We start from the raw sequence: 25,383 nt of genomic DNA on the forward strand, positions 1-25,383 counted from the left end.
CGTCCCTGGAGGTGTTCAAGAAACGTTTAGATATAGCATTGAGAGACCTGGTTTAGTGGGGTTATGTTGGTGGTAGGTGCATGGTTGGACTGGGTGATCTTGTAGGTCTTTTCCAACCTAGCTAATTCTATGATTCTATGAACTATGTTTTGAACCAAATCCATTTTAATAATTTATTCTGAATTTTTTCTGTTCAAAACCACCTGAGTACTTTTTCTGTGACCTTGTTCAAGCTTTTCTAATTTTTAAAATTTGACAAAGTTGTCTTGAGCTTAGTGAATAATGAAGGCCAGGCTCTGTGTTGTATAGGTCTATGCTTTGCAATTAGAAAAAGGGTTCAATGAATTCTTTGACATTGTTGGCATTTAAAGAGAGTCAAGGACTGAGATGAAATAATGCTTTGGGTCTATTTCTTCCTAACTGTAATTAGGCATCTATTGCATTTTTCCATCTGGCCAGTGGCATGAATTAAACTTTATATACACTTCAGCTCTACAGGATATCATCATTCTGCTTGTTCTGGTTGATGGGAAATTCTGAGGAACAAGGTGTTGGTCATGGATGTGGCGCTGCTTTTAGGTGCTACTGTGTTATTTGGACAAGATGAAAGTTAATTCTAAGGGTTTTTTTATAATTTAGTTAAATAAATATGTCCTCAAAGCTGTTACTGCTTTTCTAAAAATGGATAAAGGAAGAAAGAAAGCACTGTTCACCATATTAGAATGATGTAAAACATGAATTTGTTGCTTTCCTTAAAATTTTTAAGTCTTCCAGGGATTTTTTCTTATATGTATCACTACAGAGCAGAGGCTTTCTTGTAGAGTATTGTAAAGGGGTCACAGTGTGTCAGAGTAAGGGCACAGAGGCTTAAGGCTTGGGCAGAGACAAATGCACCTATTCCTTAAGCTCTGCCTGATGAGCGAGCTGTTACTGAGAAGGAATTGTCAGAACTGCCTGACAGCTGAACTGTCCAGGGAAAAAAAGCTGTTCTTGCTGGGCATTTGGAGAAGTACTTCTTGTAGAGTGGTCTGGGGGACCATGCAGGCTGTGACTGACTGAAGGTTTTGTAGTGGGAACCATTAACATCGGACAGATTGTTGTTATTTCTGCTTGTTTTTTTTTTTTTTCCCATTTCCAAGTGTATAAGATTTCTTTGGCAACTTTTAAAATCGTATTTTGCAAATTGTTCTAAAGTTAGAATGTATTGGTGCATGTTTTCTCTTCCGCCTACTGCTTTCTTGTTATTTACTTGCACTTTCTCTGTGTATGTGTCTCTGTAAGTCAGAGTGTAATGAGCAGCAAGTCTTACTTGTTATTTATACATGATTAGATTGCCTTTGATAGTAACTACTCTATCTAAATTGTCCCTTGAAGAGATCTGACAAGGTGTCTGTGTTTTGCTGAGCTGCCAGCGCTGTTCTCTGAATGTTTCCTCAAAAGCAAGGCTCTGGGAGAAAGGAAGCTCATCAGAACTTCTCCATTCTTTTCAGTCTGCAACTCCTCTGTGTTTTTTAAATGTTTTGTCCTTTTAAAAAAAGTAGGCAAAGTAGAAAGCTGCTGCAGCTCATATATATATATATATTTTTAAATGAGTTTAGCAAATTCGTGGTCTTCGTTATATCAGGTTTCTGGAAATTCTGCTATATCCCATGCATTGCAAAAAATGCCAAAAGGCTGAAAAATTATTATTCAAAGTATCAGGGTAGAGGCTGCAGTAATGTAATTACTTCTCCTATATGCTTGCGTAGTTTTAAATCCATCTGGGAGAAAATGAGTTTCTAACAGAACAGAGTGTAGTTATCTCATTTCTCTTCACTGAGATCAGCTGTAAATTTCTCTGGATCATGTAATTGGGAATCCGCTGATCCTTTGTTAAGAGGATTCCTAAGATACTTCAGATAGAAATGGTTCCTCACATAGTTGCTGCCATCTCACAGCCGGTGCTGGAAAGGACAATAAGAAACACTGACTTTTTGTATCATGTCTGAATTCATATAAGGCTTTTCTCCACCCCAAAGTGAAGCCTTTTCAGATTTTTTTTTCCTACTTCAGGTTTCATTTCAAGACATTTTTGATGCCTTTTCTTACAATGGTGACGTTATTGACCTGCAGTGTGATTGGTCTTAGTTTTGAAACAAAGTGAATCTTGCAAATCCTCAAGAATCCTCTGTATTTTATTCTCGTAAATGGATTGCTTTGTGGAGAAGCCCATTTTGCTGTCAGGACCTTCAAAATTCTCCAGGTGTGTAAAGGAATTGATTTCCTGCTGTTAAGATCTAGACTTTTTTTTTTTGTTCTTCCCATGATTATTCCCCTGCTCCCTCCAATAGAAACCAGTCAACCCATCAACAGTTATATCACTCATAAGCTGAAAATATCCCTGGTTGGTTACAACTCAGATGTGATTTTATTCAAGCTTCCTGTGTGATATGAGAGGTTATTTGTTTTTCTACTATCAAAATTCTGAATGTAGAGAGGGAATGTTTTGCCTGAGAAATTCTCATAAGAAGAGTCAGGGGATTGTCTATGAGAAACAGCAGAGCTCTGGGAAGGCTTACTCTGTAATATTCCCGGTACCTTTTTCAGGCTTGATTCATGTGTCACTGTGGCTTTCTTATATGATGTGTACCAAGTAATCATGTGGATGTTTCTTCTTGTCCTATCTGTTCTCTCAGTAGGCCTGATTTGCCGAAGTAGTATGAGCTGAAATTTAAGGTTTCTACATATCCTCCCTTGAATGGGTCCTTTACTTCAATCAGGCTATCCCTGCAGCTTCCCTAGCAGATTAGCTGGTGCTACCACTTTGAAACAACATTTGTTTTTCTTACTCTTCTACTGTTGACTTCTGTATGAAGTCTGATGGCTGTTTCTTTTTGACTCTCACTGACTGTATTTTCCATAATGAGAAGATATTGAAAGGAGCCCAAGGGGTTGAATCAGTAACAAACAAGAACGCAGAAAGTCTTACTTCTTTTTCTCTGTTGCCTTCTTTGTGTACCTCAGGTTCTGGCAGTGAAGACATGTGTCAACTGAATTTTAGTTAAGTTTTCAAAAGAATTCTAACAGTTTCAAATCAACTGTGAAGCAAAGTGAGAATAAAGTGAAGTAAAGCTGGTTCTGTGACCCCTGCTTGGCAGAAGTAGACGTGAAGAACACTTCCCCAAGGAGTTAATAACTCCAGTATAATGTAGGTTATAGCTGGTCAATACAGAAACCATAAAGTTGTTGAGTTGCTTTCTGTGCATCAGTTATCAAATATTTGTATCCTCATCATGGAAACTTCTAAGTTAAACGAACTAACTGTGCTCCTTATGCTTATAAAGAGCTAAGGATAAGGGGCAGCCTGTGAGTAGGGCTTCACGTTACAGCTAACCTGATCCCGTGGTTATCTGTCACCAACATACGTAGGTCTGGCCCCTGCTTTCTGGTAGCACCTGTACTAGTCTGACCATTAATGTAAGCCTGTTCAGGGAGCAAAACCAGCAGAAAAATAATGGCTCTTTTGTAGGGTTTGTATTTTCTAAATCAACTCATTGTGAGATCAAATTGAATACTAAGGCAAATGCATAGGAAAAATCAGGATGGTGTGTCAGGGTCATGGGGAGTGGGATTGCCTCTGTATATTAAATCACTTAACTGTAAAATGAAACCTCACCTGGGAAGTCTTGTTGAAAAATTAACTAGAGAATGACTGAAGGCTCACCACAGTGTGCGTCAGCCCTTTTGGTAGGGAGTGAGGTGATAGGTGGATGTAGCTTTGTGGGCTGTGAACGATACTGGGGAATTGGTGGCTAGGATACAGCAATGAACTAGGAAAATGCTCTTTGGAATAGTTTCTAAGTAGAAACAAGTGGAGCAGGGTAGAGAAAAAAGAAAAGAGAGTTGCATTAATTCAGATACAAAATGATGAGATCCTCATGGAAGTTACCTGCTTGGCACAACAGTGAAAACCTATTTAAATTAGGACATATTCTGAAAGGGGCTCAGCTGCTAAAAAATGGTGTGTTTGCACTGAATCATAACATCCAGTGTTGATGAAAATGCTGTCTTCAATGTAGTCTCCTGGACTGGCCAAATGTATTTTTAATTTTTCTGCTAACTCACAGATATATTTACAGCTTTACTTCTTGAGTTTAAATACATAGATGCTATAGAGTTGCTCTTCCTCTCTGCTAAGAGTGAATAAAAGTGTTTCTAGTGTTTTCCTCATAGATTTTACAAACATGCTGGGCAAAATTTGGTAGTGTTTGTGTTGATAGAGCATTAATTTCATCGCCGATGGTGATTTGATATTTTAATGTTAAGGTGTAATCTAAGACTAGTTGAACTAATTTTATGTGCTCTTCCTGTAGTTCTCATAGACATAATTGTAAAAAGGAGGATTTAACCCATGCTTGTTTGAGAGAACGCATGTATTCCTTTGGACAGTGTGTTAAATGTTTTCACTGATTGTGTTAAAGGTTTGTTTTCTTCTTTTCTGTGCTATAGAGAATATGCAGGTGTTTGAAATGTTAGCATATGGTTAGAATTGTTCAAATACTTCTGGAGTAGTGATATGTTGATAACATTATTTCAGTGATGACAAAAAGAACCTGATAATAATCTAGAGCTGATATAAGTCTGATGACTTGATTTCTTCACTGTCTAGAGGCAGAGTTATAGAAGGATGTCACAAAACTGAGTGAAGGGGGGATAAAATAGAAGCAGAATCTCATTTATCAGAAATGTGAGGGAAAGCATAAGAATAATAATTAAAAAAAAAACAAAAACAAACAAACAAAAAAAACCTCCCTGACTTGAAGTCAGCTGTTACTGCTCAGGAAAATGTTCTGATAGATGCTTTTGTAAAAACATAATTCAGTTTTCACAAGCTGTCAAAAAAGTAAGTAGTGTTGACTATTATTAGGGAAGGTTCGTAACATAAAACATTACTACTCTATGGTAAAAAAAAAAAAAAAAACATGGCATATAATGTAGCCCATTCTTCGAATGTTTTATTCAGTGCTGATCCATCTGCCAAGCTTAGCATAGAAAAGTGCAGCAGGAGTGATCAGAGGTTTGGGACAGCTTCTCTGTGCAGAACAACAGGGCGGTAAGCCAAATAAAATATCCATTAATTCTGTGAACATACAGCAGGCAAATCCTCAGGTCTGCCATGCCCTGTATGATCATTGTATTTCAGTACTCCTTGTGTTTCTAGATACAGAGAAACTAGTTATTAAAGGTCTGAGATTTTCACGTATTTTCTTCTCATGTTATCAAGAAAGGAATGTAATTAGTTACTTATTGCCATAGGAGAGAGAACATGTCACTGAGTTATGAGCACTTTGTATATTCAATGTGTAGCAAAAGCTGCTCTTAGGAGCTATATTGTTCCTGCGTTTCTGTTTCCTCTTCCACAGTTGCAGCATTATGCTGTAGGTAATACAGTTATTCATAGTGAAGTACTTTCATATTTTTAGACAATAATTGTAGATGTTCTGTAAGAACTGGCAGTCGGGGTTTTGGTAATATTTTAAATCATAAAGCTAAGCAGTTTTATGGATGGCATGTAAATTACATTTGTCAGGTTAATCCTTACTTAATACTTGATGTCAGCTCTTCAGGGGTACTAAGAAAGGAATAAGCATAGCACTTGGTTTAGACATAGCTCTCTTCAATTTCTTCCAATAGTTTGAAAAACACTATGCTTTAGAAAGGATCAGAAAGGCTTTTCTGGGACATCACTGGCAAATAATAAACTGTAAGCAGTTTATTATTAAAAGAGAGCAACGTAGAGTCTTCTGCTTGATATCTTTCCTTTGTAAATGCAAATGTGAATGTGTACGTCAAAGTGAATGAAAGTGACTTCTAACTTTGTAACTGCTATTGGTTATTTTCATACTCATACTGCAAAGCTCCCAAGTTGTGTCAGTGGCAAATTCAGAAAGCTGCGGATTGCATTGTTTTCAGTCTTGTTAGAAACAAGCATTTTGACTAATTCAGTCTGTGTAACTGAATGAGAACTATCAGAAAAATTCTTCTTTCCAACATATCTGTGTAAGTTAATCTAAGTCCAACATAAATAATTTTTCCTGTTTAGTCTAAGATTTCTGTAATTTCTTAAGATGGGGTTTTCAGTGTAGTGTCACAGTGCAGTGCATCAGACAGTCAAGGGTGTGTAGTGCAGGAGCAAAGGCCGTGTGTGAGAGCAAGAACTTCTGTAAGCACAGATTTTGTGTTGGTGTGGTGGATTAGCCATTTAGGAAGGTATCTGAACTCTAACAGTCTGCTTGCATTTGCTTAGGATTGATGTGGAAACTATATAATTCACACCCTTGTACCCAGCTGCTGACAGCTCCTTCCTGTTGCCTGAGTCTGGTAAAATACGCTGAAGGTTGACTGTAACTCTTCTTTGTTCTTGTGCTTTGAGAAACTGTCTAGTTGCTGAATCTGGAACTTGAATTGCCTTTTTATGTTTCTTCAAGCCTTTTACATGCTGTTACATGGTAATTGCGAGGAACAGTAGGACGAGCATCATTCTTCTTCCTTGCAGATGCATTTTATTAAGAATTGTAAACAATGTATTCAGACATGCTTCTATATAAAAGGTTAAATTCTTGAACAGTTATCTTACTGAAGTGTGATCATGGTTTGCGTTGTATAATTGAATTAAAAATTCAAGGAATAAGAAAGCAATAAAATATTACTCTAGTCATGAGTTTTGTCATCTTGAGACAAAGACTGAAAGTCAAACCTGTCAGAAATGAGTTTAAGGAAAATACAATGAGGAAAGCCAAGATGTCATTTAAAACCTTGAGGTATTGCATTCTATTAGGGGAGATAAAACGGAAAGCATATAAAGAAGTTACCAGTACTCAGTGTATTCATTTGAAACATCTGTGCCATCGTAGCTGAAAAGGTATGCTTTGTGTATGCAGCAGCTTTCCATCCTTGATAATACTATGGATCTTTTCTTCTTTATTCCTGAAAAAGTGTATACCGGCAAAGTCAAAGATTGAAGCTGAAGGTGAAACTGAGTAAAACAGTAAAGTGTCATCCCAGTGTGTTAAAATGGAAGTTGTCATGAGAGTGCCTGTATTGGATATCTAATCTTTCATAGAATTATGTAAAGGTTTGGGTTGGAAGAGACCTTTAAGATCATCTGGTTCCAGGCCCTTGCTACAGGCAAGGGCACCTCCCTCTAGACCAGGTTACCCAACGCCCCATCCAGCCTGGCCTTGAATGCTTCCAGGGAGGGAGCATCCACAGCCTCGCTGGGCAACCTGTTCCAGTGTCTCTCGACCCTCACAATAAAGAATTTCTGCCTAATTGTGTTGTTCTCCTCCCCCTCAAGAGCTGGGCATATCAGCAGAATAAAGGATTTGGTCAGCACAGACTGGGAACTGGCCAACATGATGGCAGGTGAGATATCTCCATTGGCTGGCCCAGGACATCAGTCCCTAAAATTAACTTGAACTACTGAACATCATTACTTCTTTCTTTTTGCCAGATTATGGGTCTTGGTATCCATTTTTAACAATGAAACATTAGATTTCTCTTTTACAAATACATCGGTGGGTTAGCCTGAATGCTAAAAAATTATGGGAGCTCAAGGAAAGACAGACAACTGAAAATAGTTGGATGTGGGAAAGGTGTTGTGTACTCCTGTTCTTCCCTAGGCATGTGTTTATGGCTGTTGTTGGAGACAAGGTACTGACTGGGTAGACCTTCAGTCTATCTCAGTGTGAGGAAAGATGTTTGAAATTACTAAAATTTAAAAGAATAGACCTGCTTCTAAAGTAAGTGAAGTTTTCAAAGTGAATAGTCAATTAACATAAAAGGGAATTGGATATGTGTGAGCACATATAATGGATATGTTCACGTGACTAGACAGTAATAGGCGTCTTTTTTGCTCTGTAAATATAATGCAATTTCTCAAAATGTGAAACATGGTGTATATTTAGAAAGTGCATGATAAAGTATTTAAAGTATTTATAAAGTGGGAAGGAATAATACAGTTGGGAGGAATTTTGCACTTTGTAGGCAGTTTTTCATTTTATGCTTGAGCAGTGAGCATAACTTTGAAAGTAAATTCCTCTTCGAAGGTACAGGAAATAATAAACTGGGTATTGCAAAACAAAACAACTCTGGAGAACAGTGACAATTAAAGCAGAATACCTGGGTATTCCTTATATCACAAAGTTGAGAAAAAGCAGCGGGAAGAACATTCAGAGAGTAAACTGTATTTCAGAAACGTGTTGGCAGTTTAACGGTAGGTTTAGAAGAACAGTTTAAAATCTTAAAAAGGCTTAGAAATGCATTTTTAATCTATAAAATGTATCTGTTTTGCAAGTTAAGGGAAAAAAAAAGCTGATAAATGGTTGTATTTCACAAAAACTTACTCTTTCAGCTGAGCCTTTCATGATAGCTGATTTCATACTGAGATTGAAGCAGAACAAGAAGGCTGAGATGTTAAATGTGAATGCATTCCAGACTAACTTTTTATGCATTTCCAATTAATACTATGTGCAGAGGCAAGGCAGAACACAGAAAATCCAGGAAATTAAACACTGTGTTGTTCATCAGTTGAATGTACAGGTCTACCAAGATTTTGAGCAGAGCAAGAGAAGGCAAAATTGCAGTCAAGCTAAACAAAATTACACATGATTCAATCATACTTCTATTGAAGTTATGTATATTAGAGTAAAAGAGGAAAATAGACTACTATTGTGCTAGTAAATCAAGGAAATTCTGACTAGCCATGCTGTCTGGAAGCAGTTGGATGTAGACAGGAGCAGCTACACAAAGTAATGTACTAGTTGAACTGGAACCACTCCTATTTTATATATGTGTGTGTGTGTGTGTGTATAAAATCAAGACCAATTCAGAATTGAGAAGAAAAGATATGTAATAATGTTCGTATTGAAAGTTTTTTCTGTGACCAGATCTGGAGCAACAATGAAACAAGAAGTGATTGGTCACTGTAAGAGCTTTAAAAATGCAGTTAGTAATGCACTTAAAATAACTAGAAATACTTTTTAGTGGAAATTTCAGGAATCCGCGTAGACTGAAATATGTGCAGTGGTCTTATTGAAGAGGCTTATGTTCAGACCTGAGCAAGGATGAGAATGTCAAACTTTAGATGGCTATGAAACCTGTCGGCTTAATAAGCTAAGTGTCAGTTGCAAAACAGAATTTTGAAAGCATTTGAGGGATGTTATTTATAAGTGCTGGTATCTGTTGTTCTGTCAGGATGCTCAGGCACCGAGAATAAATGTCTTTTTGCTTTGCAGCACTCTTGGGGCTACTGAAGTGAGCCAGGCTCATTTTCAGTGTAACTGATTCATTCAGCTTGTGAAGAACACTACTTTGAAAGACTATTTGCAAAGGCAAAGCTGTCATGTTTAGTTAAGTGTAGCCAGCAGTTGTGATTTGTATTAGACCAAACAACAAGAGGCAGTGAAAGTAAATTCTGTTCTATGTTGAAGGCTAAAGCAAAAATATTTTTTGCCACAAATCACTATTTTGAGAACTGTAGCACTGGTAAGGTTCTAGCACAGAGACATATCAGTGAAGTGTTTGAACAGATGCGCTGTCTCAGACTGTTTCTGCAGAAAATAGACATTTTTGCACTTGCTGTGGGCCAGAGACTTGACTTGGTATATTTGGTTGCACTCAACAATTTGCTTAATCATAGAGTAGAATCATGGAATCAGTGAATGGCTTGGGTTGGAAGGGACCTCAAAGACCATCCAGTTCCAACCCCCTGCCATGGGCAGGGACACTCCACCAGCTCAGGCTGCCCAGGGCCCCATCCAGTCTGGCCTTGAATGCCTCCAATGTTGTGGCATCCACAGCTGCTCTGGGCAGCGTGTGCCAGTGCCTCACCGCCCTCATAGTGAAAAATTTCTTCTTATATCTAGTCTAAATTTTCCTTGTTTTAGTTTAAAGCCATTACCCCCAGTCCTTTTACTACATGGGCCTGCAAAAAGTCACTCTCTAGCTTTCTTAGAGGCCCTTTAGGTTGCATGCCTCATCCTCCCATTTTCCAAGTTTTCTGGTTTGGTACTTGCCTTAATATTTGTTGTAGTGGTACTTGTAATCACAACGCATGGAGAACTCACCTGGTTGTGAGTTTGTATTACTGCTCTGTGTTGTACATTCATCTTTGTTGTTGCGGTAGCTTTCTGAGGCTTATGTAGCTGATGCTGTAATAGTCTGTATTTAAAATATATATATATATATTTAGTGATGTATTTCAAATCCATGCCTTTGACTGAAAATCATTAGGGATAAAAATACAGAGTTTTGTGCAGTACAAGCATTACAGTGTACTTTGTAAGGTAGCATGCTTGAAGTTATTTTGAAAGTAAATCAGAGTGGCTATTTCTAGTGTAGTATTCTATGCATATGAGCAGTGGTGCTACAGTTTGCCTTGGGACTTTTAAGGAAGTCAGCGCTGTTTTCCTTCAACTTCCTTTTCATAAATAAACTATTAGCAAAGTTATTAACTACTTGTTGACTTCTGACAATACCTTTTGGGAAATAATATCTTTTTGTGCTTAGTATTTTTTTTTTGCATATTGTAGTAATAACTTAATTAGAAAATGAAGCACATTTTACTTGTTTGCTTTATTGGTATGTAACTGTGGTTAAGAAATTAAGTACTATTGGAGTCTATTCTACTAGAATAATATTTTGATAAATGGTTATTGTAACCAAATGACTGTTACTGATTTTTTTAATGAGCTGCTTTCCAAAAACCTGTTTAATTTATTGTACCTGAGATATTAGTTGCACAGGTGATTTTCTTTGGGTAACAGCAAATTTAGCAGCTGAAAGGTTTCACAAGCAGTGAGAATTTCATTGAGGTGATATGGGATAGATAGAGGGGGAAGGATATTCAGAGATAAGCAAAAAATGTGGTTTTGTGTATGAATTTTTTTAAGTGGTGCATGGAAGTTAATGGTATAGTCTGTTTTTAATTTTCTTGAGAAGTTAATTGTGTTAGACAACAGTAACTGAACTTACCAATCAATGAAGTAAGAATGTTTAGCTAAGGCTACTCTCTATAATCATGCTGAATGCAATTTTTTTTATTAATTTGCAAATTTGTATTAAATGACTTTATAGTAGTTGAACTTCTTGTGCATTTTTCCTGTAAATTAAGATGAAGCAGTAGTAGGTGTATTAAAGTGTGGAATCTAGTTTATTGTTCCTGTGGCTTTGGTAGCACCTCTCAGAGCTCACATCTTTTCATTCTATCCATCTAGACCCATCTGAAAAAATAAAAGACAAGCTGACACTTTCATCTTAGAGCTATTGTTAGATTCATTTCATAATACAGTTCTATGAATATTTGTGTTCGCAGAGTTGTCACAAAGATGGGTGGAAAATCCTCGGGGTGACATGCTGAGATGGCGTGTATGGAGTTGTGAGTGGGTGAGCTCCCAGGTTCTGAGAGGTCTCCCTGTCTGCTTCCAGTTAGTCCCAGTTCTGGTTTCTCTCCCGCACTGTTGTAAGCTTTCTGTCTTCTACATGTTCTTGGTGATTTGCAGTCTCCCTCTCTCCTTGCAGTCAGTATGCACTTGCTTTGTTGATCTAACTGTTCTCCTTCCCTGTCCATTTGTGTTTAACAGTCCCCTTAGTTTGCTTTCATCCCACTTCCGCCAAGCGTGGAGGTAGACAAATTCCTTGAACAAAAGGTCAACAGTCTCTTAACCAGTAGGAGGGTTGGTTTCTGTTTGTTTGTTTGTTTTTTTTCTTCTGTATTCGTGCAAGAAATGACTAATTATTTTGACTGAAAATTGAGGGGAAAGGCAGCAGGATGGGAATAGCAGTCCAAGGCAGATGCTTCAGCGTATGATTTCAGCTCAAAATCTAATTTGGCCAAGATACAAGAAACTGAAAGCAGTTTAGGGCTTGTCTATAAGGAGAAGAAATCTGATAGAGTGCTTTCTTTCCTCGAGTTCTGCTGTGTAGTTACACCTGCATAATTTATAATTTTATATAAATTGGCAACCTTATCTTAGAATTTGCCTAGGAAAGGGGTTATGCCTCTGTCATATCTGTCCTCCCTAATGCAGGTAGCAGCCTTTAGATAAACTACTGCAGACTGGAAGATTTACAAGGGGACGGATGGGCATTGCTAGTCATTCGCATATAACTTGCTGTTTTGACCTTTCTCTTTATTTTGTGGTTTTAAAGAAAAAAGGTTCAATGTAAAACAGTGCAAAAAAAGCTGCTTATACGATAGAGGAGGTTAAGCTCTTGTTTGTTTTTGCGCATTCTGTAATTCAAATACTAGATTTGGCTTACTATTCCTCAGTATAGTTTGCTTTCAGGAAGAACTAGAAACATTTTTTTTCAGTGAGATTCTTCGTAAAGATTTCTTTTTTCAGTCTTTTCTAAGAATAGGTTTGTCTGTCCTGATGAACCCTTCTATTTTGAGGAGGAAAATGAGCATATTCATCTATCCACTAGTTGTTTCCCAGTTTAGGGTGTTTTTGGTAAGGCCCACACCTGCTAGTTTGAAGTGATATGAGGCTGATATGTTTTTTTACACTTCTAAGTTTTTCCTTTTTCTTTATTCTATCTTGCTGTCCTGTTACAAGGTACAAGTAAATAGAAGTAGGCCTATTCTGCCAAAATGCAATACTAGGTCAGTGGAAGCAGCATTTCAAAATTAGGGAAATAGATTGGCATGAGATACAGAATAATCAAGTGGACATTGTGCCAAACTTGCAAGTTATGCACAGTCTTAAACTCTGAAATAGTACCACGTTACTTTCATTGGTATGGATTTATTTAGTTTTCCTTCCCAGAAAATTTTCAGCATTTCGGGATTAAAGACATACGTGCAAAAGAGATGCTTCTTCTGAAGTGTTAGAAACTGGAAGAGATAATGTAAAATCTGGCAGTTTTTTTAATAATAAAATACAATGCTTTGAAGAAGAATATACATTAAGGACTCCCAAGTTCTGATGACAGAAAGAAATGTGATCAAAGAGTCTTAGAACTGAAATAGAAAATTCTGCAGTCTTCCTTTTAGGCTGAGGCAGGCAAGATTCCACAAATCTGGAGCAGAAAGAAACTGAAACAGGGGAGGGTGATTATGGAAATATCACATTTCTTCTTGTAAATGGTACCTAAACAAATAATGGATTTTGTTTCTGAAGTCATTTTGGAACTTACTGCAGTGTGGGACATGAGAGCCCCACTGCTAGCAGGTATCTGCAGTTGTAATATCCAAGCACTTGAAAATGTTTTGATCTTTATCACCATGCAGTATTATGGTTGTGCAACTGTTGCAACTTTTTTTTTGCTCTACCAACCAGGCATGAGTTGTTTAGTTTTCTGCTTTTTAAGATATTGTTTGTAATGTTCATGTATCCAAATATAAAGCACCACCACACAATAGTAGTAGAAGCTTATGTTGCTTTGCTCCTTTTTGGGCATGTTTGCTGATGTAGCCCATGTGTTCTTATATTGCCCTTTTTTCATTAATATTGCTTTTCTTGCTTAGGGCTATGTTGAAAATACTTCTCTAACTACGCATGTGTTTCTTAGTTATTGGGATTCCTTTGAACAATTGTACTAGGATCCCAGATGCCAAGTACTGGTGTAACCCAGTTAGGAAATGGTTTATTCTACATATTTAGGAAGGAGCTTCTTTGGTCTGCTTTCCTCAACTGCTTGTATCCATCTATGTGTAAATTTGTGTCCTCTGTTGCTGGAGGTTTTCATACACACAGCTTGCACCTTTGCTAAATAGGCTTCTGGTTAATTTAAATAATAATCTAACTAGAATGTGTATCAGTGGAGTCCATGTAAATCTATGTAACACTTCAAAGGTTCTCAAATATTAAAACATATCCTGAAATGCCATTCTGTGTTCTTACCAAATTGTTTATTGTACATAAAATATATTAATTTCTGTAAGCAAATTAGAGTCTCACTGTGTCCAAGGGCCACACCGATTAACATATGACCATTCTTTCTAAGGTTTCAGTAGCAGCTCTTGTTGTCTGACTTCTTGCCCATCCTTCTCAGTGAGGGACAGATTCAGTCTTTTTCTTACTTTAAAGCCTTGTCTCCATCTGCATGATATTCTGCGTTCATCTGTGGTTTCTCACTCCTTCGTTTTAGTGGGCTTTGCACATACCAGACCATGTTGCTTCTTAGCTGATTCTCTGTCTTTAGAGTTTGAGTCTTCATTGCAGTATTCCCTTTCTTAAAGGTCGATTTCACTCTCTGAAGAAAAGCTTGAACCTAAAATCATATTAAGTTTCCCTTTCGACACATTTTTCCGAGAGTGGTGTCCGAAAACGATTATGATTCCACAGAAGAGGTAGCTGTTCAAGGTGAAAAAAAGTTATTCTGTTTGTGAAATATAAATAATTTATTTTCAAGACATTTTTTTTCTCCAAATGAAAAAGCTCACTTAATAAGTTCTTGCTAATTTTGTTTTCTAGTTTTTAATTAAGGTGCAGTCATTTCAGTGTATCTTGCCTGTTTAAAATTTAACTTCCCGCCACTCCCTGCAGATTTTAAAAAAGTAAAAAATTCCAACTGAGTAAACACTTTTTTGTTCCCCACCTCAGTTTCTCCTCATGTGATATTTATGTTCTTTTTGCTGTTTGAAAAATCCTCTTGCCCTCCCCAAGGCAATGAGGCACAGCAGAGATGGTTTCCTTCCTGTAGTGAGTAAAATAGGATTGTTTTAGAGCAAAGTAAATTGGTGGGGATAAAAAGTATACAAATCTGTGGAAAGCCTGACATAGCTGTTCAGCCATTCCTGAAACAACTTACACAAATGTTCTTTATTTATGGACTGGTAAAGTAATTAGAGAGATTTTTGAGATTAGCCCTTCTTCTGTTTGACTCAACAGTTGTATGTTGTCTCGTGCTTCTCCTGTATTTTGTATTTTACCAAACTTAGTGAGCTATGGGATTTTTGTTGGAGCATGACATTTGGTTTTTGCAGAAGTCTGTCAAAATCTGTCTGCACTTTTGGTGCTTAGGTGTCTTTCCTGTCACTTAAGGGCATCTATAGGAAAGACAGCTATATCTGTTTAAGTAACTGAGAACATAACAGAATATCAAGAACAGAAGAAACTTGACAAAGAAGAGGCAAAAAACGCAGTCTGAAGTCACTGTATAATGGAGCTCCTGATGGAGTTTATCTCTTACTGTTCTGGATGTGTTCCTGCTATGGTTATGGTTAGGTGGCAACTGTTCCTTTTTGCTCATTCCTTTCAGTAATTTGCCTCTCGTGTTTTTAAATGTTTTTCCTTACCTTCTTGTTCTCCATTCGTCATTTATTTTGACAGTTCCCTACTGTTTGTCAGTCAGAAGTTGAACTGAATAATTGAAATCTCATTTGATTTAGTTATTGATATAAAAGAATTGGTGGTACTTTGCGTAACATCACTGTAGAAGTATCTTTCATTATTGAATTTTGCTGTGACTAGATACAATTAACCTTTTCTGCAATTCCGTAGATGAATTTATGTTTTGAACTGTCAACATAACAGAGAATTAATTTTCTCATCTAACCGATAGAAATCATAATTAGGCTCGAAGTAAACAAAACCATTTCACAAGGCTTTGTACATTTATAATCCAAATATATAATAACGGTGGAGAAAGAAAAATGTGGAGCAACTTGTCAGCTTGCAGTTTGCACCGTGAAGTTTCTGCATTGTCAGTATGAAAATAAGTTTACTTTTATGAGCTCAATAGAATACAAATAAAAAATTGAGTAATCTCTGTTCTATAGGGAGTTATAGCATTTCCATAGTACTAGATTTTCTTAAATGTGATTCCTAATTTTTTTCCCCATTAGTAGTTGTTGGGTGTTGGTACTGGTGCCCAAATCTAGAGAGAACTTGAAGCACAATGTATCGTTTGGATCTGTGGATTTACTTCTGTCTTCCAGTGTCAGGATTGGCTCACTTCCGCTATTAAGAAGGTAGCATATGGTGGTATTTTCCTTGTGAGAAAAATAAGTTTAGTATGAACTGTGAGAAATCGCTCGTATTGTGTTGATTAAGGGTAATTCTGGGACTTGTAGTCTTTGTAGATTTTGATTTTCTACTCAGCTGATAAAAGTTGAAAAGCAGAAATAATTATTTTTCACTGCATGTCTAGTTGTATTTGCTAATATATTTCAGAATTCATTATAGTAAACTGTATTTTTTTACTACTTGCTTGCCTGTGTCCAAGTACGTTTTGAGGTTTGAATGCGCTAATGCAGGGCTCTGTTGTGAATTCATTTTCTTGCACATCTTCAGTGAGCTATACTGAATCACTTAATCCAAGGAAGATATTTTACATTTGAAACTTGAATTAGCATTTCACTTTCTTAATTATTTTATAACATACTGTTCTGTATGTGGGACACTCTTAAAACTGGTAATCGCTTCTTTAAAAAAAAAAAAAAAGGTCTTACTCTATTAAATACTGTGACATCTTTTTCTTAATTTTAATGAAGTAATCTACATATTTTATTGCTGTCCTTTGTCTTTTTCTCAACAGTTTTCAAAATCTTGCTGATGTGATGGCGTAAACTAGTAAAAAGGCATTTGGATAACATCATGGATGTCAGCAATTGTGCGTGATATTTTTGGGGTGGCGCAGTGAGACTGCTATATGAAACGTCAGAGGTTTATATTTCTTCTAGTTTTGCAATGGTAAGATTTTTGTAGTAAGTAACAGATTGTTCTGTTTTATTTCTTTAGAAAGTAATAACAGCAAAACAGTTACTATTTTTGTCTTGTATATTATTTCTAATTTCTGACAAGTTTGGCAGTAAGTACTTGCCAAAATGTACATGGGAATTTTGTTTAGTGTACTATATTGGTATCCATTTCAAACTTCAGTTACTAATCCTCGAGTGTACTAGTCTTAATTAGAGCAATATAGGTGGAGTATCTAAATGACCTTCTTTTTCATGTTTGTGTTCATCCCCAGATGAGAATGCACTCTAGAAAGCGTTGAGCTTGTATGTGAAAAGGGAGTGTATAAGGACAGGTTTATGCATGCAGAGAATAAGTATGAATCACCATTGTAGAGACAATAAGAACACCAAAGCAGACAACGCTGTTAGTTAAGTGTCAAATTTAATTGCTTAAGAGGCGTACCGTTCTTGTCCCATTCTCTCTTTTCTGCTGTAGGACAACATGACACTAAGTAGTAGAATTTTGAGAATTTGTACTCTTATGCCTCTTGTAGCTGACGATGAAAATAACTTCATGAAACAATTTTCCTCCATTTGTCATTTTAAGCCTTCCTAAAAAACATGAGAAAGGTATGGTTCCGTACTTTAAGTTTTCACATCATGTGACAGTTGAGCAGGTTTCTGAAATCTGGAATTTGACTAGATGGAGAAGGGAGGCTATACCATTGTGCACAAATGTGAATCTGCTCGTGATCATGTATATTATGACAGATTTGTGGTGAAGTGCTGTTTGACGTGTTGACTTTTTAAAGATGAAATGAAGAGGTATAAGACTAAACTGATGCTTATGAAAAATCTTATTTTGAGTTTGGGCGAATTGAGTACTCCCACTTTGCACCCTGAAATCTTAAATACACACACTCTCAAAGTGGTTGTTTTAAATTTAGCACTGAGTCTGAATTTACTTAAATCCAATGTAGGTAATGATTCATCCAACCAATTGCATGAAAAGTTTAAAAATGGAGAGGGCTTGGTAGATAGCATTCTAGTATGCCAGAGGAAATTACTGACAGTATAGCTAGGCTTTTTATTGATGTAAATGGTGCAAAAATTGGAGACAGTGATCAAAAATTGAAATAGAGGAGGCCTGACCTATATGTGAGGAAAAAATATTTTCTTTGTAAGGACAATTAAACACTGGAACAAGTTACCCTGAGAAGCTTTGGAATATCTGTACTGAGTGGTTTTCATAACCCAACTGGATGTAGTCTTATGTAACCTCAATTGAATTTTATTTGAGCAGGAGGTTAGACTACGTTGCTTCTCAAAGTCCTTGCCAACCAATGATTGATTTTATGATTCTGATTCCAACGTTAATGAGTGTAACTATATTTTTACAGGTTTAATTTCTTGACATAGAAGTGGTATGAATACATTGCATAGCCATGTTCATATTGACATTAGATAGAAGTGATAATATATTCTTCAGAATTGCTTTGTCTGTGGATGTTTCTAGTAAATGTTTTCATTGTTTTGTTTTCTTTTTTTTAAGGTTTCCTGATGAGTGGATCACGATGAACATACTTTAGGGACTTGCCATAGTATGGCTGCTTCTCGATCTACTCGTGTTACAAGATCAACAGTGGGTTTAAATGGCTTGGATGAAAACTTTTGTGGTCGAACATTAAGAAATCGTAGTATTGCTCATCCAGAGGAAGTTTCGCCCCATCCTCAAGTACGATCAAGGTCACCAAAGAAGAGGCCAGATTCTGTGCAAACTCAGAAGGGAAGTAATGGTGGAAGAACTACTGATTTGAAACAACAGAGTGCTCGGGAGTCATGGGTGAGCCCTAGAAAGAGAGGACTCTCTACTTCAGAAAAAGACAATGTTGATAAACAAACTGTGGAAAATTGTGAGAAAAGACAAGGAGAACCTGTTTCACCAGTTTTGAAAAGAATTAAACGCTGTCTACGTTCAGAGGCACCCAACAGTTCAGAAGAAGACTTGCCTACTAAAACAGAGAAGGAATCTTTGGAGCGTAAAAGCTTAGTGTCGGACAATGATGCAGTCTCTCCTGGGACTAAGAGAGCTTGTCGATGTCTTATATTGGATGATTGTGACAAAAGGGAAGTTAAAAAGGTGAATATCTGTGCAGAGGGGTTTAATAATTCTGCAATAGTTGAAGAAATCACAGGCTATCAGACTGTCAATGGAGTTGGTGAGAGAGACTCAAATTCTCTAAACTGTGACGACTGTCAGTTTGATGGGAATGCTAAGCAAAACAATGCTGGCTCCTGTATATCCAAGGACAAAACAGTAGCAGAAAATGGAAATTCATTTGCCCATTCTTCATTGTTGCTTAATAGCAACAAGGAGGACCGTGTTGTAGACCATTATGTGCCTTGCACAAACTCTCAAGAACAGGTAAAGTTAGAGGACCACAAAATAATAAGTGACTGTTTGCCTGAGGAGCATGCTAATCAGGCAGATGAGCCAGCTACTGGGTCCTTTTCTGAAATCCAGTCATCTTTGCTGAGGGATTCTGAGGAGGAAGTAGACGTAGTAGGAGATAGCAGTGCCTCTAAGGAACAGTGTGCTGAAAACACCAATAACAACCCGAATACTCATCGTGACAGTACATCAATCTCAGGTGAACCTGAACCGCATTCTTCAGTGCTGGACTGTGTTTCAGCCCAAATGACATCTATTTCAGAACTTCAAGAACACAGATACACGTTGAGAACTTCACCACGAAGGGCTGCTCCTGCCAGAAGTAGCCCTACTAAAAATAACTCTCCATGTAGAGAAAATGGACAGGTTGAGGAAAATAATATTAGTCTCACTGAAAAGAATGTACCTGTAGGTATTAATAATATCAATGGATCTCCCAAAAAATCTGAAGAAATTAAACAGAATGAAAAAGAGAGAAATTGTAATACAGATAATGGGAGTGACGGACTAAGAAAGCCACTTTCGGAGGCTAGGCTTGTTGCTGGATACGTACCATCTGCCAAAGAGAGTGCCAACAACCACACTGCAGAGGATGAGGAGGAAGAGCCTGATGTGTATTACTTTGAGTCAGATCATGTGGCATTGAAACACAACAAAGAGTATGTGTAACGATGGTAACCATGAATTCTGCTTTTGTCTTACGAAAATACATAATAAGTATTTTAAGTACTTTCACAATAACTTAACTGCTTTATAGTTTTCATATTCTTCAGTCTTCATTTTTCTTTCTTGCTTCTACCTCAAACAAAATTAAACTATTTAATATGCAGTATGGTACAGCAATGTGGTTTATACATTTCTCATGATGTGAGTTCTTTGGACAGAAATTGTTTTTGTAAACACATCTGTTATTTCTTTTCTCAGAAAACTAGCGGGGAGCAAAACCCATGGATTAATAACCCTCTTTCTAATTAAAGAGTTCAGTTACGTATCAGTGCCTCTGATAGAGAGCACAGACAGTTTGCAGATTTGTCGAATGTAGAAATTCTTTGTAGAATTTAAGGTTAGATGCCTTGTTTTCATGCTCGTGGGAAAGACCATTATCATATTAAGGAAGACAAATTTACTAACTGCAGCAGTTCGAGAACTTCCTCCAGAATAAGTTATACCTGAATTTTTCTTTATTTAAATCTAATTGTATACATTCTAATTAAAAGCACTGACTTGTTTTTACATTAACGTAGATGTCTGTAAGTAGAATTACGGTAATTGTAAATATAAGATAACTATGATTCTTAAAACAGAAGGATACTTCTCTCAGTGAAGAAAGTTTACATAGAAAAAATTTGTCTTCAAATAGTAGATCAGTCCAGATTTTATTGAACAGTCTTTGTACTGCTCTTCTGAGTTCTTTGTGTTTTGCTGTTTAGTTGCAATGTTTGCTCCACTTTCTGTTGTGAGTACTGAAAGGCCAAAAGCAGGTAAACTTCAGTTTGCTCCCTATTAAGAGCTAAAGCCACTGCTTTAGTTTCTGTAAATAGTTAGAGCACAATTATAATGAGTAAGGGATACTAAGCAAAGACAGTAGTTTAGTCCAGCAGAAGTTTGACTGTTTTGGGAGGATTGCATTATTTTCACTATGAAATTTTGCTCCATCTTGGATGCAAATGCTTTATTTTAATCAGAGAAAACTGTGGATTACAGCGTGATTGAGGCAAACTAACATGTTAAAATAATTATGAAGTATCTACAGCTTCAGCCATCAGTCCAAAGTATATGGACACTTTTCCGGTTAGATGGAGAAAACATCAGTCTTGTCTAAATAGCAAATGAGAAAATGGACTGTTCTCTTTGGAAATTTTTCTATCTGTGTATAGGATGACTTTTCTAGTTGCGTTAGTAAAAGTTATATTGTATCCACATATTTGGTATATATTAGGAAAAGAACGATGAAGACTACATCAGACTTTTACATGTAGCATCAATTTTATCTTCTTCCAAAATAAACACATCCAAAACACATGAATTCCTTAAATGAAAATCTGCAACTAGATGTAAATGCTGTAAAGAAAGGTGGGGGGATTGTTATTTTGTTATTAAATAAAACAAGTATCTGAAGTGTTTTTGAAAAAATTCAGGAACCCTCCTTAGTGTCAATTCTTGAACGTATACAATTGTTCTGAAAACTTGACTACGTGCTGTTCAGACTGGCGGATGGCTTGTGAGAGCTGGTCAGGGGCCTTTTGAAGTTGGATGTTTCTCTAGATTGCCTGCAGCTTGCCCTTGCTACTAACTTGCTCTCTGAATGCCTATTTTCAAAAGAAAGTGCTATGGTTTTCGTGTTATATTTTATTGATTTTTGCTGAAAAAAGTGAAATATGGAAGTCTTTTCTGGATCAAAACCCTCCATTTTTTTACTTTTCAAAAGGGAAGCATGCTTTTGAAGGTGGTGTTTCTTTACTGGATGTTTTTTTCCTTTAAAAAATTGGAAATTTAGTGCTGGAAAATTATGGACAGAATGTGGAATAGAGGTTATATTTGCAAGTAAATAAGTCTAGTATTCAAATGGTTTCTTTTGATAATATGATCCTTCTAAAGTTCTTAAGTCTACATTTGGCATTTTTGAATGCCTTATCAAAATAAGTTATCTTTTATCTGGAACTTCATAGTTCAAGAATTAATAAAATACAGTGCAAAACATTCTTTTACAGGTTTAGAAATAGCAGTGTTCACTACAGGCTACTCTTCATTCATGTATTATAATTTTTGAGTGGTGTGTTGGATTACACCTGTTCAGTCTCACTTGATGCTTATTTTTGAAAATGTTAAATTAAAAAGTGTTAGCAGAAATATTTTCTCTGATTAGTCAGACACAAGAGAAATACCAGTGTTCCCGTGCTATCAGGTAAAGGCTGTTCATTTTGCCTTTGATATTTTTAGCTTAGCAAAGTATATGCTGGCTCTTTCTGTTCTCTTTTGAAAGCAAATTTGGAGAGAGATGAACATTTTGACTAGGATCAGGAGCTACATTTTGCCAGAAAGACAGTAATGTTGTATTTTACATTCTCCATACAGGGGGAAAAGAAAGGCTCTATTACTCCATACTGAGGAATCAATTTATGTCTATAAACTTAAATTATTTCTGATTTTGTTACATAACTTGATAATGCTCACATTCATACAGCTGATTTTCACTCTCCGAGGAATTGTTGCAACGTTGATAAAACATGAATAGAGCAAAAGTGATATGGCTTGCCATATGGAAAACAAGTACAAGCATACTGTGATGCTTTTGTATGAGTATCTATTTTTTTTTTTAGTGTTGTCGTCTTTAAGCAACATTCATACATTAATATTTTGAGGAAACTGATGATACATTAGGAAAAATAATCACAGAAAGCAAAGTATGGAATATTATTATTCTGAGAGAAGGTCGAAATGGTGGGTGCTCCACAGCCCTCTAAAAAAAGGATATAACCATCCTACAAAGATGAATCCAAGACATCTGAACAGAAATTTGATTGCATTGTTAGACATTCATATCAACAGTAGCAGGCTGATCTGGAGGCTTGCATAATTGTAAAGTACTGTTAATGTTAATTTTCCTGTTATTACATGCCCAGTTTGAATTTTTGTGTATTGTTGTAATGCTTTGAATGTTTGAGTAGTTTGCTTATATTTTCTAGCTCAGAAGTGTTTGTGTTTTCTCTTGAGATATTTTCATAAAACCAGAAATTTTGATTTAATTTTATATTGCTGAATTTTATGTGTTGCGCTTAGTGTTTTGCTTATGTCTTTTATCAATAGCATCTAATATCTTTCCTCTTTTTACATTTTAATTCTTATAGTGCATAAGCTTACTTTAACTTTCTATCTTTGCAATAACTTCTCAGTATATTTTCCCCTTTGTCCTGTGTTTAATTTAATGTTCTTTTTTTCCTGTCTATGTACTGTTTTTGGAGGTTTGTATTGTTTGGCAGGTGTTAGGGTTGTATGAAGGGAAAAAATTCTGCTCAACACTTTTATCTGGAGCTACTGAAGACTTGCGGTGAAAATGTGATTGAGGAATTGAGTTTCCATGTACATATAAGGCATTGTACAATGTGTTTCTAAGATCGTGTAATTGGTGGTTAGCTTTACAGGGAGGGGAGTGCTTAGGCCTGTAGATACAGACATAATACAAGAATTGTGTGTGAACACTTGCCTGCAAGCATTGAGTTGCAAGAGCCTAGTACATTGTGTTTATTTGGTAAATAAATATTCTCATATCTTTATTTTTATTACTTTGTAGTATTTAAAATCATAGTAGTTGTAACGGCATTTAATCTGAAGACAGACGGATTAGAATGAATTAGTTTAATACATCTCTTAAAACCCCATCTTATGAATTCTTACTGTAGATTTTATTGTTGCAGAAACCATGGAAAGACAGAGAGGAATATGTTGGATATTCTAATATTTATATATATAAGATCTAATAATTATCTAATATATATAATATTTATATATATAAGATCTAATATTTAATTGACTATTCATAAAAACAGTGTTGATTTCTTTGGATGTGTTTAAATTTCAGTATTATATGAATGTGACAAACAAAAGCAGCATCTCTCACATCTTTTCCTGTGGTACAAGTTCTATATTTTATTTAGCTAGTGACAAATGTTTCAACCTAATAAATCAGATTTTAGAAGTTCTCTACAGAATTTCATCTCATTGCACTTGCTAGAACGCAGTCTGGTGCATCTTGGCATGCTAGTTATTTGTTATTACCAGTTCCTCTTGAAGTGCAACTCTAATGTAATTGTTCAGCAGTATTTTTCAGTAATGTTCCATGCACCACCTTTTATTTTTTCTTTAACTGGATGAGTATTAAAAATCAACTTACTTTTCATGGAATATGTTTTATGATAAAAGCTCCGTATCTATATTTAAATATTAGTTAAGAAGAAATGCATTACAACAGTATTTATCTCCATGTTTTCAGATATGTTCAGATATATATGTTAGAGTAGATGAAATTTATCATGTAGCATGGATTAATCTCAATGTGCGGATGAGATAGGGTAACATTCCTTTGTAGTGAGGGTATGCAGTAGTAGCTAGTACTGTATAATAAATTACCCTTCTGTATTATTTTTCAGGACACTTTTGTCTCATTTTTCTCTGCAGCATACATGCAGTTTTATTGTGAGGAGACTGGTTGGTAGATTTTCAGTATCTTCAGGAATACAACAAATTGGTGCAAATGAAAAATGAACTTTTCAGTGGTAGTTTCATTCCTTACTGAGGTGGAGAATATTAGAAGAAAGCATTTATTTTGTAAATATGTAATCTCTGCTGATCTCTTTGTAGAAAAATATTTTTTGGCATTGATAAAGTATAAATTTTTGTGTTGGAGAACAATAGAAGTTAACTGTTAATTAAAAAAAAAAAGGCATATGTTCCATATGTATTAGATTGGAATGTGTTTTGATTCATGCTTAGGCTACTCCACAGTATAGTAATATGGCATTTTGTTATGTATTTTTCTTCAAACTATTTTTCTTAATATTTTTCTAAAACTATGTACTGCAAAATTTAAGCATAGATTTTCTTTCTTGTGGAGCACGTTCTATTCTTTGATAGATAGATCCATATTCTCAGTAAGTACCAAAACACTGGCTTTAAGTAAAAATCTCATTTCATGTAGATCTTGAATGCTGCAACTAGTTTATCTGCAAAGCAGAAAAATAAGAGAAATCAATTAGAAACTCGTAGTACGAGTTTCTGATCAATTGCAGAGTGGTAGTGCAGATAATTGCATTACTAAATCATGTTGTGCTACTGTAATGGGCATACCACCAGATATATTAATTAAGTCTTGATTATATTTTACACCAGTGTAATGTGTTTAGGATTTTGAATTTTTTATTATTTTTTAAAAATTTTTACTGCTAGCATCATTATTATTTTTTATAATGTACTATATACTTATCATTGGAAAAGTAGTAAATGATACAGAATTGTAAGACCAAAGAAAGGTTTTGTGAGAGTATTTTCATAATCATAGAACATGTTTTATAATTATATAAACTATGCAATAAACACTAAATAATAGAGCTTCTAATTTTCAAGAGGTAATGCCTTGGGCGTGTGCTGCATCTGCTTTTTTCTCAGTAGTAATATGTTTATTCTAGGAGCTATTAAATGTCAAACACATTTGTCAAATTCATTTTTCTGTCTTGGAATATGTTTATCTTGCTGTCAGCCACAGTGCTGTCCT

The 25,383-nt window shown here is 35.9% G+C and overlaps 1 protein-coding gene across 6 annotated transcripts in view; it reads left to right on the forward strand.

The window, feature by feature from the left end:
• ZZZ3 (zinc finger ZZ-type containing 3) overlaps positions 1 to 25,383 on the forward strand; it is a 55,850-nt gene that overhangs the window by 6,868 nt on the left and 23,599 nt on the right. For 5 of the 6 annotated variants that reach the window (XM_021405486.1, XM_021405489.1, XM_021405490.1 and 2 more), the window contains exons 2-3: positions 16,522 to 16,676; positions 18,216 to 19,774. In XM_021405486.1, the coding sequence (XP_021261161.1) occupies positions 18,267 to 19,774 (1,508 nt within the window). In that variant the 5' untranslated portion in view covers positions 16,522 to 16,676; positions 18,216 to 18,266. Of the gene's footprint in view, positions 1 to 15,829; positions 15,956 to 16,521; positions 16,677 to 18,215; positions 19,775 to 25,383 lie in introns of those variants that run through there. The other variant, XM_021405487.1, reaches the window with a different exon arrangement.

This window comes from Numida meleagris, chromosome 7 (genome assembly GCF_002078875.1).
Source record: "Numida meleagris isolate 19003 breed g44 Domestic line chromosome 7, NumMel1.0, whole genome shotgun sequence".
Classification (NCBI taxonomy): Eukaryota; Metazoa; Chordata; class Aves; order Galliformes; family Numididae; genus Numida; species Numida meleagris.